The sequence below is a fragment of the Oryza sativa genome, chromosome 2 (genome assembly GCF_034140825.1).
Source record: "Oryza sativa Japonica Group chromosome 2, ASM3414082v1".
NCBI lineage: Eukaryota > Viridiplantae > Streptophyta > Magnoliopsida > Poales > Poaceae > Oryza > Oryza sativa.
In genome coordinates, this window is record NC_089036.1 from 27277352 (window position 1) to 27293092 (window position 15741).

Below are 15741 nucleotides of genomic sequence, written 5' to 3' on the forward strand. Positions count from 1 at the left end.
ATCCCTGTTGCTCGGCAATTTGTATATGGCCTAAACTTTGGAGTACTGAGATATAGGAGATGCTTCTGGCAAACTGAGTAACTGACCAGGTTGCGCAGCAGTCAGTGCATGAGTAGTACAGCTTATTTTATGGGAAGGAAATTACTGTGTATATTTACTGTTTACCTCAGATATCAACAGTGACATCATAAGGTAGCTAGGCTCGTACTCCCTCCGTAAAAAAAAAAGATAAAAAAAAGATAAAACCTGGTTTCCGTATCTAACGTTTTACCGTCCATCTTATTTAAAAAAAATATAAAAAAAAATAAAAAGACAAGTCACGCATAAAATATTAATCATATTTTATGATCTAACAACAATGAAAATACGAATTATAAAAAAATTTCATATAAGACGGACAGTCAAAGTTGGACACGAAAACTCAGGGTTTGACTCTTTTTTTTTTTAAGGAGAGTAGAGTCGTAGGAATCGTGTCGAACAGGCAAGGTATGTGGCTTTTTTTTTTCTGCTGTATCCTGATGGCCGGTGTTACTGTTGGAACAGTTTAGACATCTCAGGTGCTGTTAAACTTTAGTATCTGTATTTATTTAGATACTAATTTAAAGTACTAAATATTAGATTATTTATAAAACTAATTACATAAATGAAAGCTAATTTACGAGATAAATTTTTTAAGCCTAATTAATCTATAATTAGAGAATATTTACTGTAGCATCACATAGGCTAATCATAGATTAATTAGGCTCAATAGATTCGTCTCGCGAATTAGTCCAAGATTATATGTGGGTTTTATTAATAGTCTACGTTTAATATTTATAATTATTGTCCAAACATCCGATGTGATAGTGACTTAAAAAAGGCGATCTTTACCCGTAGTACGTACGTGTTGCAGGCATTGCAGCATGGTTTTTTTTTTAGGCACTGCATATTGGTATAGCGTGGCATTTTGGCCGCTTGGTTATTATGGTCCCTATCAATTGGATTTTAGTCCATTGATATATGTTTCCTAGCTACATAATTGCACTCATTTTTTAAAGTAAATTACACATTGGACCATTTCAAAGTTTCTTTTCAGACAACCTTTTAAACAATGTTTTCACTTTAAACCAACCTTTTAAACAAAGTTTTCACTTTAAAGTTTAAACCAGATAAATATATCATTCGTTGCATCATCCTTCCTTTCAATATATCCAGGGCGGATCCAGAAACAAAAAGTTGGGGGGACTCAACATACCGAGTACACCGATGTAAACACATAATCTCAGTATTAAACTATATTAAAATGCTATTATGAGACATTTAGCACCTCCTATCTTATCAACTATGATGAAAAAATTGAGGGAGGGGGGGGCTTAGGGGGTATCCATAGGTTTTGTGGGTGTAGGGGGATTGAATCCCCCTGCACCTACGTTGGATCCGCCCCTGAATATATCTATTTTTCTCCCTTAACGCCAATCAATCTACTTAATCAACGATCCTGCAATCAGGAGAGAGCTTCAGCACTACCAATCCCATCACTGCTCGATCAGTCGCTGCTACGATTGCTTCAAGCCCAAGGCCAAAGCACAAGCCTGGTGATAAGGGTGGAGCCTGAGCTTGAGCCTGAGGCCTAAGGAACGGACGGAGTTGAACACTGAATGGAGCAGGGGCGCGAAGACTCCCTTTTAAATCTAGTTTTACAGATATGTAAAATTTGGAAATTTAAAAAATCTGGCTTCACCCTGCTGAGGAACGTAATTATTGAAACGAGACTGGACCGATAGTCCAATCGAAAAAAAAAGAACAAAAAAAACTAGGCTAGAGCTCGAGCTCGTACCTTCTTTTTCATCCGAGCTTCTAACAATAAGTTAATGTGTCCCGCTGGCGTGAAAAAAAGATGAGCGAAAGGTGTATTTTTAAAGACCCTAATGACAAATATTGCCGCTCAATAAAATTTATTGAGTAAAATGTACTAGCGGTTCTTAAACTTGTCATGAGGTTTCACTTAGGTCCACGAACTTGCAAAGCGCACATCCAGATCCTTAAACTTGGTTTATTGTATCATCCCGGTCCAAAGCGTCGTTTGACCGTGATCTCGCCTACGTGGCATGCCACGTGGACAATGACATGGCGGTTTTTTCCTTTCCCATTTTCTTTTTCCTCCTATTCTTTTATCTTCTTCCTCCACTAAAGCCACCTCGAGCTCCCCCCGCGTCGAAGAGGCCGAAGAAGAGAGAAATGAAAAAGGAAGAAGGGAGAAAAAAAAGAAATAATAATAATAATAATAATAATAATAATAATAATAATAATAATAATAATAATAATAATAATGTGTCATGTTGTCATCTACATATCATGCCACGTAGGGAAGACCACGGTTAAATGAGATTTTGGATAGGAATGATACAATAAACCAAGTTTAGAGACCTCGATACACACCTTGTAAGTTCGTGGACATGAAATCTGCTTACAAGTTTAAGGACCGCCAGTGCAATTTAACAACTTCAATCCATCCGTTCACACAGACACTCCATCCCAACCACTAGTACAGTACGTGGGAGTTAAATGCTGCACTAATTGTCGTTTGGTTTGCAAATTAAATGAAAATCCCATTCAGAACATTTCGGCTTTAAACACGAGATACGATCATACGACAATGCATGGTCGTACATAAAAAAAAACAGAACAGAAGAAAACACCATTCATCAATCGAACCTGTTAGGTTGTTCCCATCACGTACACCCGGCCATGCACGCACGCGCCCAGTACACAGTACAATAAATCGAAATCCGAACACTCATCGTCTTCCACTTGGAGCTTTCCTCCACACCAATGCACAAGATAGGCATGTGCACAGTACTCCTTGGCACACACAGTCACACAACCGTCACCCATATGGCATCGCAACTCTCTCGCTCCCTCCAAAAGCTCACTGCCACACCACGCAACATGGACCGATCGAAGCAGCTAGCCGTCCCGATCGTGAGATTCCACGTACGCGAGTCGTACAGGTCCAGTGGCAATGCATGCGCGCGCAGCCGTTGCGCTGCTGTGCACGTCAGCCGCGCGTCGCGTAAACCGCCTGCCTGCCTACCTCCTCGTCTCGTCGACTCGTCGTCTCTTCCCCCCAAAAAACGTTCCGCAACGGCAAGCGCGCCGCCGTGACATCGGCGCCAGATTCCAGAAACACACACGGGCAAAACGCGCCAGATCGGTCGATCGATCGAGATGGCACCGATTGGCGATTGGTCGCGCTCGTCTGCGTGGTGCCACTGGTGCGTGCGGGATTGAGATCCACTTCGAAGTCCCCGTGTCTTTGACGACACCCACGCTGTTGCTTGCCCGCCCGCTCGGTGGATTGGATGATATTGTTTCGTTGTCTAAGAGCAGTTACAATAGCAAGCTATAAGATAACTATAAATATATTTTAAAAAGATAAAGGAAGAAAAAGAAAAACAGCGGGCTACAGATATGTAGCCAGCTGCAGCACGGACTCTAAGACGTACTGTGTGTATGACAGGTGAGACCAGATATTAATAGTATAGTAAACAACTATTGTATAAATTGGCTATTACATTGGCTATAGATTTTGGAGTTAGTAGTGGACTATACTATTAAGCTGTGTTTGGTACCCTTAGTTCCCAACATCTCTCCCTTGTGTTCTGCGCGCACGCTTTTTAAAATGCTAAATAGTGCGTTTTTTTCAAAAATTTTCTATACGAAAGTTGCTTAAAAAAATCATATTAATCCATTTTTGAAAAAAATAACGTAATACTTATATCGACGTTTGATGTTGCGGTTTCGGTATTTGCATAGTATATGGGGATCGTTGGTACTAGGATATATGCGAGATTGTACTAAAAAAGATGGAGACGTGGATTTTTATACAGGTTCGGGCCCCTGAATTGTCAGGTAATAACCCTACTCCTGTTGGCCGAAGCCGGTCGTTGCTCTTATTCACCATAATCACACCGGCACAATATTTGGGGTAACCTATCTATCTGTTGTCGACATGGTGGTCTGAGTGCTGACTCGTAGTCGACAACAGAGTAGTCTTCCTCCTCGAATCCGTGTCTGGCGAGATCAGAGACAACGTTAGATCCCTCTTGACGGTAGTCGTAGGTACCGTATGGGGACTACTAGGCTTATCTCCGATGTTGATATCTGGCGGCTTATCTTGGCGTATGTTGGCTTGTATGTTGATCTATTGTTTCGTGTCCCCTCTCCTCCTAGGGGACCTTGTATTGATACCTATAGGTGTCAATACAATATGAATACAATCCGAGTAGTCCTTGTCGTTTTCATGTAGAACTCTATTTATCATTCCTTATGCAGAACTCCTCATATATCCGAAGGTTGTTTCCGTATAAGACATGATATGTGGTGGGTTCTACTGAGATTTAGTCAACTACTATTAGATATATGGTATCTATAACCCTGACAATTTAATTAATCACGTGTTAATGGACCACTATGTTTTTCGTGCGCAGCATTTGGGTTTCCAACCCAGAAGTCCGAACACAGCCTTAAACTTGCTACGATCCTGTTTGGCGCGCAGGTTGGCAAGTTAGGCTGGAGGGACGCCATATGATTCCGGGGCGATCGTCGTCCGGTACACGATCGAGCGGGATTATTGGATCTAGTTGCACCTAGGCAGCTACGATCATCTTCTTTTTAATCAGAGTTGCTATTTTGTTTTGTTCTGTTGTCTGGATAGTATGCGTATGTTTAGGACCCATGTGATCAAGGTTGACATGTCTTTATCCAATTGTTGCCCAGCATAGCTAGCTAGTAATAGTATAGTGCTAGACAGTAGACACATAGATACATTACACAGAGTTAACAATGCATGTTACTTCTTTGAAAAGTAGCAAAATGGCTCATGATTGCAGGTGTGGATATATTTATATATGCAACGTACATGATCGGTAGAAGACATACGGATGGACTCAAATTAGCTATCCGAGTTTTATTGTTGCCGAAGGCAAACTATCCTTTTCGATTTTGATTTATTTGAAGTTTGAAATGTCGCTGCAAGTTCGTAGATCAGCGTGTACGCATTTGAACAAAGGCAAATGAGTAAGGTGCGAAAAAGTGATCTTTCTCTTCGTCCGCAGGATCGCGGTCTCTCCCGCACCTTTTAACACAAACGAAATTCGCACGAGCCAATGCATACTGCATACTTTGCCCCCATTCAGTCCTACGATCGAGGACTCGAGGTGAGAAAGTAAACAAAAAAGAATACGACACATGACATTTTATAGTCCAGGACTCATGGTGATACCGATATGAAACTAACAGAAACGTGGGGACGCGCAAGAATATTCACCACAACCCGAGTTAAAAAAAAGAGAGCTCCGAATTGAACTACGTACTCAGCACCAGTATACCTGAGTACCACTGGTCCGTTCTATACACGTTTAAATTTGAAAGTTCAAACAAAGTCAAACAGAAAGGATTACGATTACTAAGAGAGATTAGCGACAGGAGAAAGCCATGCAAATGCAAAGCGTTGGAATCTGTAATAAGATACTCCGGCCCAAGCCAAGTTCGAGGGGGATTTGAACGGAGAGAGGCTGAGAATTCCGAGGCAGTTGCCGGCCCAAGCCTTGGCACGCCCACGCGGATAAGGATCCTCTGCAGTCGACTGCACTGTGCCATTGTCACTGACATGTGGGTCCCCAGTCGAAGTCGACTGCAGAGGATCCCAATCCCGCCCACGCGGGCGGCTGTACGCTGCGGCTGCGGCTGCAGCGCGTGCGTGCGGAGACGTGCCGAAGTGTTGGCCCACGGCGGTGGCTGCCGCGCCCTGCCCGATGGAGAGAGGGAGGCCGGCCGCGGGCCTCGATCTTCGATCTTGGGGAGGAGGCCGGCCGATATGACGATATCCCGCGCAGATGGACCTGCACGTCCTGGCTCGTCGAGACGTCAATGTGCGGCAGCGTTGGCCGTTTGTTGCAGATGGGGAACGTGGAAATGCTGCTGGGGATGGATGGCTGGACGGCTGGAGCCTGGACCGCTTGTGTAGCTGATCTCCTCTGTGATGTACCGCAGTTTTTGCCAGCGTAGTAAAAACGACGTGTACCGTCACTGCCACACCGCCACCTGCGATCCTGGGAAAAAAATGGCTCGTTGGTTGCGACTTACTACTAACATAAGTCCATAATTAGGGGTTGGATACAACATGGGCCAGTTTGGTCACGCACAAGATGTGACGATACAGGCATACAGCCATATAGGCCCAATAACCCAAACCAAACCAAAACATGGATCTCCGTAGTTTGCTGTTTCGGTCGGATTAATCCATTCCACTTTACTCCAGCCAATCCTGGTTCCCGAAATCCAAACGAACGCAAAGCCCCCAAAAAAAAGAGTAAAGCGAAGGGCACCTTGGGGCTCGCGTCTGCCGGCGCGCATGGCTCCCGCATCCACCTCGCCGCCGGCGAAGGCCCAAGTGACGACGGCGCCGGCGAAGTCTCCCCTCGTCGGCGGACTTGCGGATCTGGACGCGGCCGTGTCCCTCCGCCTCCACGCCCTGTTCCTCCCGGTTCCCCGCCTCCTCCTCAAGGCCCTCGAGGTCGCCGGCGACGGCCGAATCTGGCTCCCCGTGCCCATATCCCTCCTCCTGATCTCCACCACCACCTCTTCCAAGGTATCCCCTCTCCTCGTCGGCCTCGTCGCCGGCCTCGTGCTCGACATCCTCTTCGTCGGCGCCGCCAAGCTCATCGTCCGCCGCCCTCGCCCGGCCTACAACGCCGCGGACATGTACGTGGCCGTCGCCGCCGACCACTGGTCCTTCCCCAGCGGCCACTCCTCCCGCGCCTTCCTCGTCGCCGCCTTCCTCGCGGCCGGCGGCTTCCCCCGCGAGGCGCTCTTCCTCTGGGCCGCCTCCACGTCGGCGTCCAGGGTGCTTCTTGGCCGGCACTACGTCCTCGACGTCGTCGCCGGGGCTTGCCTCGGGGTGTTCGAGGCCTGGCTCAGCTCTTTGTTGTTGAGGGCGATGTGTGCTCGCATCAGCTTCCTTGTGTGCTAGCTATTGTTCTCTCACGATTGGTTGCAGCATTTCTGTCCCGATTTGCAAATTTTGTGAGCAATTCAAGTTTAGCGAATACATTTTGTACTTAATTCTTGATGAATTGAGCATTATGCGAAGCAGCAAAGGAGTGATCACCCCAATTGCTTCTCTAAGATTAGTTAATTGGTAGAATGGTTGCTATATATATACTCCATTGGTAGAGTAAATTACTGCTCTTTCATTTCTGATTGTTGCAGATTAGAGTGATACTCTAACATTGTTAATCTGAGTATCTGGTTGACTTCATATATAAAATGTGTTCTTGACGGATTGTTCATTGTCTATGTTGCTATGCATTTGAACAGCATAGCATTGCTAGATATTCCATGGCAGATTGATCTACCATTTATAAACTCAGCAGAGGGAAGTGTTAACAGCTGCAAGAATTTTATGTTAGTAACATGGATCATTCATCATCGATCTCAGGTCAGTACTCCTCTTATCCAGTTCCAGTGAGATGTGCATATTGCTCTAGATGACTAGATCAGCACTGAATTAACAGATAAGTATGGTACTATTTTTCAGTGTTGTCATGGATAGTAGACATTATGGTCTATGGGCCTGAAACTGAGAGATCATACAGAAAGCAATCAATAATCAATACTACCAGGTACTGCTTGAAAGTTGAGTAAGAAAGCAACTTAACTCTATACTATTCGTCTCAATGGGATGTCATCATGTCAATTCAGGACATAGACTGTATTACTGACAACAATACTGGATGAGAAAACAAAGGAGCCAGTGGCCCCATTGCTGGATGAAATTTGGAATACTTGGCTGCACGACCTGGGAGAATGCAAGATGCGAGTGTGCCTGCTGTCCCTGTTCATATCCTGGTGTTGCTGGACCGTGACACATCGATGACAAAAGTGGGAGATGGAATAGCAAAAGCTGAAAAGAAGGTTGTTTCTTGCGTGGAAGCTTTGGATCTGAACAGTGACCTATCGTTGCTTAGCTCCAAATAAATATCCTGAATGCTTATCTGGTTATCTGGCAGCTCATAGCCTCATAAGCGCTAGTAGAGTAAAAGGCTTCTGTTTTCTGTCTGAAATGGCGGTTCTCTTGCCCTTTGAATTTCAACATAGAAGTTTGTTTTGTGGATTTAAACTAGAGACAAATACTAACCTTTCAATGTAGCAGTGATTTTAGCATTTAGTTATGTTATGTAGATTGCCAATCAAACAATGTGGGAAACAAGCTGGTGGCTGGCCACGGTGTTCAGAAATTGAGCAACAAGCTGGTACGCCATGAGCCCACACGATTTGATAGCTTTCGGTGTACATTCGATCATAGCATCAATAATTCCTCCATTTGGATTGGATACTCGGTGCATGTCAGCTCACAACCCACGTTCCATGTCGGAGTAAAACTCAAATGTAAGCGTATAAGAGTAATTCTAAACTAAAATTAAAATTTTCCCAAATTTGGAATGCAAGGTACTGTTATTTTGGTAAGGGTGGCAAGAAGAGTTCGACGTTTCGACGCTGAGTCAGACAGAGATATAGAACCAAAAAGAAAAGAACAGGTAAACGGAAAGCAAAAGGAGTTGGGATATTTTTCCCAGGCGACGTGGGCGGCGTATCCAGCCAATCCCAACTGGCGCTGGCGCGAGCCGAGGCGAGACCAACTACCAATCAACCAACTAACCGAACAGCGCGCGCAAGAGATGAAGCGGAAAGCTAGCAGCAGCAGCAGCCCAGATTGCCCACGACTCAAACTCCCAATCCCCAACCAATCGCCTATAATCCTTAGTATAGTTAGTTTATTCCAACCCGAATTCCAACCTCCCAAGAATTCAATCTCTTGTTCCGTTTCGCTTCTTTTAATTCAAGATTGAATCAATTACATAGCGTGTTTGCTTGTCGTTGATGCTTTGCTTCCTGGAGGAGGAAACGCCCGCACACGCCGCCGACCACCTCTCCGTTTCCTTGGATCTTTCAGCTTCCTGTTCCTCACGAGATCGAGAAGGGGGGAAAAAGAAAACGTCGGTTTTTAGTCTCGTTTGCCTCGATCCTCTCGTTCTTGGTTGGTCGGCGCCATGAGTAACACCCTGCTTCGAATCTACCCTTCCGAGCTGAAGATACCCTGTGAGTGCTTCGACGACCTGTCCTTTGTTGTTCTTGCTGTTTCTTGATTGTTTAGGACTGATTCAGATCGCCTCTGTTTCGATGCTCTGATGAGCAGTCGAGCTCAAGAGGCAGAATTCGGGGATCCTGGAGCTCACGAATAAGACCGATCATCATGTAGCCTTCAAGGTGAACACAAGTTGACAGTTTTTTTTTTGTCAGAGTTGCTGTAACCTGATTAGGTTGAGTTGACTGAATGTCTGAATTTCTTGGGTACTGGTTGCTCGATCTGCAGGTGAAAACGACGAACCCTAGGAAGTACTCGGTGAGACCAACCACCGGAATCGTTCTGCCCAGAGGGTCTTGCGGAATCACAAGTTCGTCTTGCTTCCTCTGCTGCTGTACATTGCCCAACTGATCAGTTCATCGTGTTTATAAACGCATTGCTGTTCTTGCTCTGAAAAATCGTTGCAGTATCTATGCAACCGCCGAAAGAGATCCCTACGGATTATAACTGCAAGGACAAGTTTCTCATCCAAAGCGTCGTGGTAGAGGATGGCACAACGCAGAAGGACATTCACAGTGACATGGTAAAATCCTGCAGTCTCAATCGAGTTCATAGATGCTGATTGATTTATGAGTGATGTACTAAATGTTAAATGTTGCGGTTTGTAGTTCAGTAAAGAGGCAGGCAAGGTGGTCGAGGAGTTCAAGCTGAGGGTGGTCTACATCCCTGCCAATCCTCCCTCCCCTGTGCCAGAGGAAGAAGAGGATGAGATTGATTCCCTTGATTCAGATGTGGACCATGAAGTGCAAATGCCATCTACGTTCGATGCTGTTAGTACTGACATTGTTGTTTATATCAAAATAACAATGATGATATGCTTGTTCCTAATGATAATTTATTTATGTTCAGGCATCAAGGAAGGGATATACATCTGGATCGCAAGCTTCACATGACGAGGTTATTATCTTTAAGCATTGCTCGTTGGCAGAATATTCCTTAGAGCTTACTATTGAACTAGACATTAAAGATCATAAACACGTACTCCCTCCGTTTCACAATGTAAGTCATTCTAGCATTTCCCACATTCATATTGATGTTAATGAATCTAGACATATATATCTATCTAGATTCATTAACATCAATATAAATGTGAGAAATGCTAGATATATGTCTAGATTCATTAACATCAATATGAATATGGGAAATGCTAGAATGACTTACATTGTGAAACGGAGGAAGTAGTAGTTTGTTGATTTGTTCAGTATAGGAATTCTACTGTTCTAAACAACTAACACCCAGCATTTTAATTGCATTGCTAACATTCTTGATTGTTTCGTGGTTCTTTAGGGCGTCTCTTTGACCAAAGCTGTATTGAGTAAATATGTAGATGAAAACCAGAAGCTTCAACAAGAACTGGTATGGATTTTCTTTAGATAAGAATTTGGAGAAAATTGATACTTTCAATGTTTTAAAAAAGAACTGACCGTTTAATTCGCTTCAACTTCTCCATAATTGAATAATTGAGTGATTCGTATGAAATTATTTTTTCTTGCTACCTTTAATGAGGTTCATATCATGATATTTGTTACGAGACATTGCTCCCTTTCGATAGTTCTTTTTTACTTAACCTTTTTTGCATACAACATATCGTAAATTTACAACATCTGCGTGCAAAAGCACCAGATCCACCAAAAGAAAAGAGAAGCAAGACTAGGGCAGATCAATTACTTAACCCCAAGTTGATCTATTGCAGGATCTTCTTAAGAAGAAAAGGTCATCATCCGATGGGGGTTTCACAGCTCTGTTTGTGCCTTTTGTCTTTGCGTTCTTCGTCTTCATTGGATACTTAATGGCGGGAAGCAATGTTTAGCCAGAATAGCTGCAAAACATACGCATCGTTTTGCAGAATTTTGTCCCTCTGGCTGATCAATTCTTTCTGTTTCTCTTGGTAGAAATATATTTCTTCATTATAGGTGGTTGTCTTCCGTTCTTGTGAAGTATAATATACCTCTTAAAGAATGGGAGAGAACCATTCATTGTAGATAGACAAATAGGCGTTCTATCTCTGAATTGTTCATATATAATAAACCTCTGGTTCATTATACACACACGTTTGCTTGTAAATGTGGTTGAGTGTAAATTTGACCTGCAGTATGGTCCTGGGTGAGTTCCAGAATCCTTTCACAGAGTACGTACCCGGTTCCAAATTCAGCGGATGAGATTACATATTGTAGTAACATTGTGATCCTCTGCTCCTGGTCATTGTTCACCCAAAAGCTTGAAACTAAGCAAATATTAATCAAAAGGTCTCTAAACACTCACAGTGACCAAGAAACACTTTTTATTAATCTCAGTATTGAACAATCCGTTAGGTCAGCAGGAACCACCAGGGCCTCCAACCCCCAGAACAAAGGTGGTAAATATGTGGTATAAAGTAAACTTACGTAAAAGCTCATGTAAATCCTGACTAAAAAGTCATCTAAGTTACACAACTATATAAAACTTGTCCAAATTTGACTTATATAAAAATAACAAATTTTGAACCTATCTCATAAACAAAATCGAGTTTGGACAAGATTTTTACATGTGTAATTTTTTCATTTGAATTTTGATGACTTTAGTCAAGGTCTACACGTGATTTTATCTAAGTTAAAGGTTTCCACCATATATTTACCTAAACACAGGTCTTTTTGGGGAAAATTTGAGATTGTAAGAAGCATTTTGTAAGCAACCAACTATAACTAGTGAGAATTTGGAAAACAAAAATGAGTTTCCTAGCTTCTAATTTTCTAGATTCTGTAGCTACGACATTGTTAACTTTAGTTTTGGGAAGCTTAAGATGCTAAAAGACAACTGGTAAGCAACCCAGCTTCTAAGAATTTTAAAAAATAAAATGGGATTTCTAGATTCCATAGCTATGTCCCTGTCGCGGACGCACAAAAGACGCATACCATTCTATTAGAAGCAGTACGATCTTATTTGGTGGAGTTGAAAATTATAAGAAACAACTGACAAGCAATCAACCAACATATACTGAATATGGGAAAGTTTCTTTTAGCTTTTCTAAATTAAGTACTGATTCTTAAACTTAAGTGAGAATCTAGCCTGTTCAGGGGCGACGGCTAAAGGACATAGCACCACTAGTCTACGCGATTGCAAAAAAGAAGAATGCAAGCCTGCAACAAGTATCGCTTTCCCGACCAATGGTTGGTTGACCTCGGTTTGCCGGTAACCTCAGGCTGGACGACAGAACTAATTAGCCAACTTGTCAATGTCTAGGGTGCTGTTCATAGCCTGCAGTTGACAGAGTACGAAAAGGACAAGATCACATGGAAGCTAACTAGTCACGGCGAATACATGACGACATCGGCCTACAACGCACAACTTCTTGGCATAAAAGCTTCAATTTCAATGCCCCTATCTGGAAGCCCTAGGCGCCGCGCAAATGTAAAACATTCGCTTCGCTTGGCTTGTTATCCAAAATAGAGTATGGACCTCCGACAGATTGGCAACCCGTGGGTAATCGAAAATGGCTCCATCTGCCCCTTTGTCGAAGGAATCAGGAAACGGCCCTCACCTCCTGGCGGAGTGTAGATATGTGAAAGAATCTAGGCGACACTTGCAGACTGGACAACATGTGAACAAATAAGACCAACGTTATGGCAACAAGCCTCGACGCTACTCAAGTGGTGGGAGGCCACCGCATGTTCCAACGAAGCGCCAAAGAAAGCCTTGCAGACTCTAATGCTATTAGTCGCCTAGGATATTTGGAATGAAAGGAACCGCAGAGTTTTTCAGCACCAAGAGCTTCCGGTGGCTAGTCTGATAGCCAAAATTAAGGAGGATGCCAAAACATGGGTCTTGGCGGGCGCGAAACACCTTGATAGGTGGCTTACCTTTTAACATGTTCGGGCCAAAGGCCTTGAGACGGTAAAGTTTTCTATTTGCGCTTGCGCATGTACAATTTTATTCCTCTATTCAATGAAATTGGTGGCTCACTGGTTCATTAAAAAAAAAAGAATCTAGCCTGTTCGGGAAGAAGAGGATTTTGTTCGTGAGAGAGAGAGAGAGAGAGAGAGAGAGAGAGAGAGAGAAGGAGGAGGAGGATTTTCAGGCTTCGCATTGCCCAACCTCTGCTTCTGTTGGCCCAAGAAGAATCCCAGGCGCCCATGGGCTGGCAGTTTACCACGGACCTACCTAGCCTACCTTAGCTATCTAAGCGGGCCGACCTAGTAGCCACGTGCCTAGTGTAGATTAAAGTTGCCGGGCCAGCAGGAAGCCACGCTGCAATGGCATCTTCCCCTGTCCTTCGCGTACGTGAAAACAAACCCAGGTAAGCTTAGAATCTTCTTGCCCGTTGGACTGGGACACCCACCAATCCCACCATGCCCCGATATTCCTCCGGTCTCGGTTCATGTGATGTCCTCTCTTGTGTGATCACGGAGCAAGCATTCTTAAACGGCAAAAGAAAATCACCAACTTGCTCACGCAGTCACGCTGCACCGCGCGAAGCGACGCCCGATAGGCCAAGATCGCGAGATAAAATAACAACCAATGATCATAAGGAAACAAGCCCGCGATGTGTCGTGTGCAGCAATCTTGGTCATTTGCGGGATCGAGTGCTTCACAGCTAACCAAATATTCGGCCGATGATTTAACACATTATCAGCGTAGATGTACGTACGATTTGTTAATTAATCTACGAGCCTTGCTAGGGCAGGTGTTCTGCCAGCCAATCCAGATCGCCCTCGTATGCACGCTCACATGATGGCAGGGCAGGGTTCACATGAGCTCTAACGGTCGATTAATTAATCCCGGGGCTCGACTATAAATACCTCCCTAATCCCATGATCAAAACCATCTCAAGCAGCCTAATCATCTCCAGCTGATCAAGAGCTCTTAATTAGCTAGCTAGTGATTAGCTGCGCTTGTGATCGATCGATCTCGGGTACGTAGCAATGGCGTCCAAGGCGTTCGCTCTGTTCCTGGCCGTGAACCTCGTCGTGCTCGGGGTGGCAAGCGCCTGCGGCGGCAGCCCGTCGTGCCCGACGCCGACGCCGTCGACCCCGACACCGTCAACGCCGACGCCGACGCCGTCGGCGTTCGGGAGGTGCCCCCGCGACGCGCTGAAGCTGGGCGTGTGCGCCAACGTGCTGGGCCTGATCAAGGCCAAGGTGGGCGTGCCTCCGGCGGAGCCGTGCTGCCCGCTGCTGGAGGGGCTCGTCGACCTCGAGGCGGCGGTGTGCCTCTGCACGGCCATCAGGGGCAACATCCTCGGAATCAACCTCAACCTCCCCATCGACCTCAGCCTCATCCTCAACTACTGCGGCAAGACCGTCCCCACCGGCTTCAAGTGCTAAGCAGCGTGCATATGCAATGCCTGCATGGGTTGATCCTACGTACGGTGATTAGTTGGCTTTGACGACTCTTGATTTGATTTGCTTGCTGCTCTGTTTATTTGCTACTACGTTACGTACGTACTTTGCATGCAACGCAACGCATGATCGATCGTGCATGCTGGCTGTTTGTACGTATCACGGTACCAGTTTGGATTCTCTCTGTACTCTCTCCTTTGTCTTCTTTGTAGTACTCTTATTCCCGCTATCCGTACGTGCGCATTTGTTGTAAGGGCCGGTGCTAGCTTGTGTGCCGGTACCAACTTCTAATAAAGCTTTGGTTTGCAACTTCAGATATATATGTACTTCTGTTTGTGATTGTTTGCTGTGTGTGTACATATGTGTGCGTGCACGACTACAGCTCCGCGCGTGCCAAATTTGTGAGAAGTTTAACATCGTTATATGATTTATGCTTTTAGTTTTAAAAAAATACTTTTATAATATGTACTCGTATGTTGTTAAACTATACAAAATTTTAGATACCGTAGTTAAAGATAAAAATAGTTGACTTTAGGACAAAACTAAAATATATACCATATATATATGAAACGGAGGGAGTAATGCTAATACTCTAGCTTTCGGTACTACATCTCTAGAATCAAAATCGTTCATACTCTCTCCATCCATATTATAAGTCATTTGATTTGTAGTAAGTCACACTTGAATAGTTTGAAAAAGCTCATTTAAAAAATCAATAATATTCTAACATGAAACAAATGTACTCTTGAAAATATATTCAAGGATGGATTTACTAAAACTAGTTTTGTATTGTAGATGCTTCTATGTTTTCTAGACTTAGTTAAACTTAAAACAAAAATAATATAAAACAAACATCAATGTCTTATAATATGTAATAGAGAGAGCCCATACATTCGTCCAGGTTATGAAATAACACGTTCAATTGTTAATAATGACTATCGAACAACTTTAAAATTTTCTATATGCTTTGTAGTTGGTTTCAAAATGGGATATATATATACTCACATGCAAATTTATTTACTATCACAAACAATTCCGAACTCTAGAATAAATAAAATACACCATGATACCACAATTAATTTGTGTGGTGTGTGCAATTTAGTTACTCATCTCGAAATTAATTACTTAAATGAGCTACTCATCTTATTTTGAGGATGTAAATCTCATTGACACATGTTACATGGGCTGTTCGATCGTTGCCAAAATGCCAAGTTGAACGCCATGGCGGTCACTACACCA

General features: G+C 43.8%; 3 protein-coding genes across 4 annotated transcripts; all 3 read left to right on the top strand.

Moving 5' to 3' along the window:
• The first annotated feature begins 6309 nt into the window (after positions 1-6309).
• Positions 6310-7326, top strand: LOC4330225 (probable lipid phosphate phosphatase beta). Its single transcript, XM_026022764.2, has one exon. The coding sequence runs from the start codon at positions 6395-6397 to the stop codon at positions 7010-7012; it is 618 nt and encodes a 205-aa protein (XP_025878549.1). The 5' UTR covers positions 6310-6394; the 3' UTR covers positions 7013-7326.
• Positions 7327-8685: 1359 nt separating this feature from the next.
• On the top strand, positions 8686-11235 carry LOC112936046 (vesicle-associated protein 1-3). Of its 2 annotated transcripts, XM_026022762.2 has the most exons (8): positions 8686-9141; positions 9239-9309; positions 9416-9497; positions 9595-9710; positions 9796-9957; positions 10037-10084; positions 10475-10543; positions 10881-11235. In XM_026022762.2, exons 1-8 carry the CDS (start codon positions 9093-9095, stop codon positions 10995-10997), a joined length of 714 nt encoding a protein of 237 aa, XP_025878547.1. In that variant the 5' UTR covers positions 8686-9092; the 3' UTR covers positions 10998-11235. The 2 variants fall into 2 exon arrangements, with proteins under 2 accessions (XP_025878547.1, XP_025878548.1); XM_026022763.2 differs by lacking the exon at positions 10475-10543 and having other exon boundaries at positions 8691-9141.
• A 2727-nt stretch (positions 11236-13962) lies between these two features.
• On the top strand, positions 13963-14816 carry LOC4330226 (14 kDa proline-rich protein DC2.15). Its single transcript, XM_015767586.3, has one exon. It carries the CDS (start codon positions 14086-14088, stop codon positions 14485-14487), a length of 402 nt encoding a protein of 133 aa, XP_015623072.1. The 5' UTR covers positions 13963-14085; the 3' UTR covers positions 14488-14816.
• Positions 14817-15741: the final 925 nt, after the last annotated feature.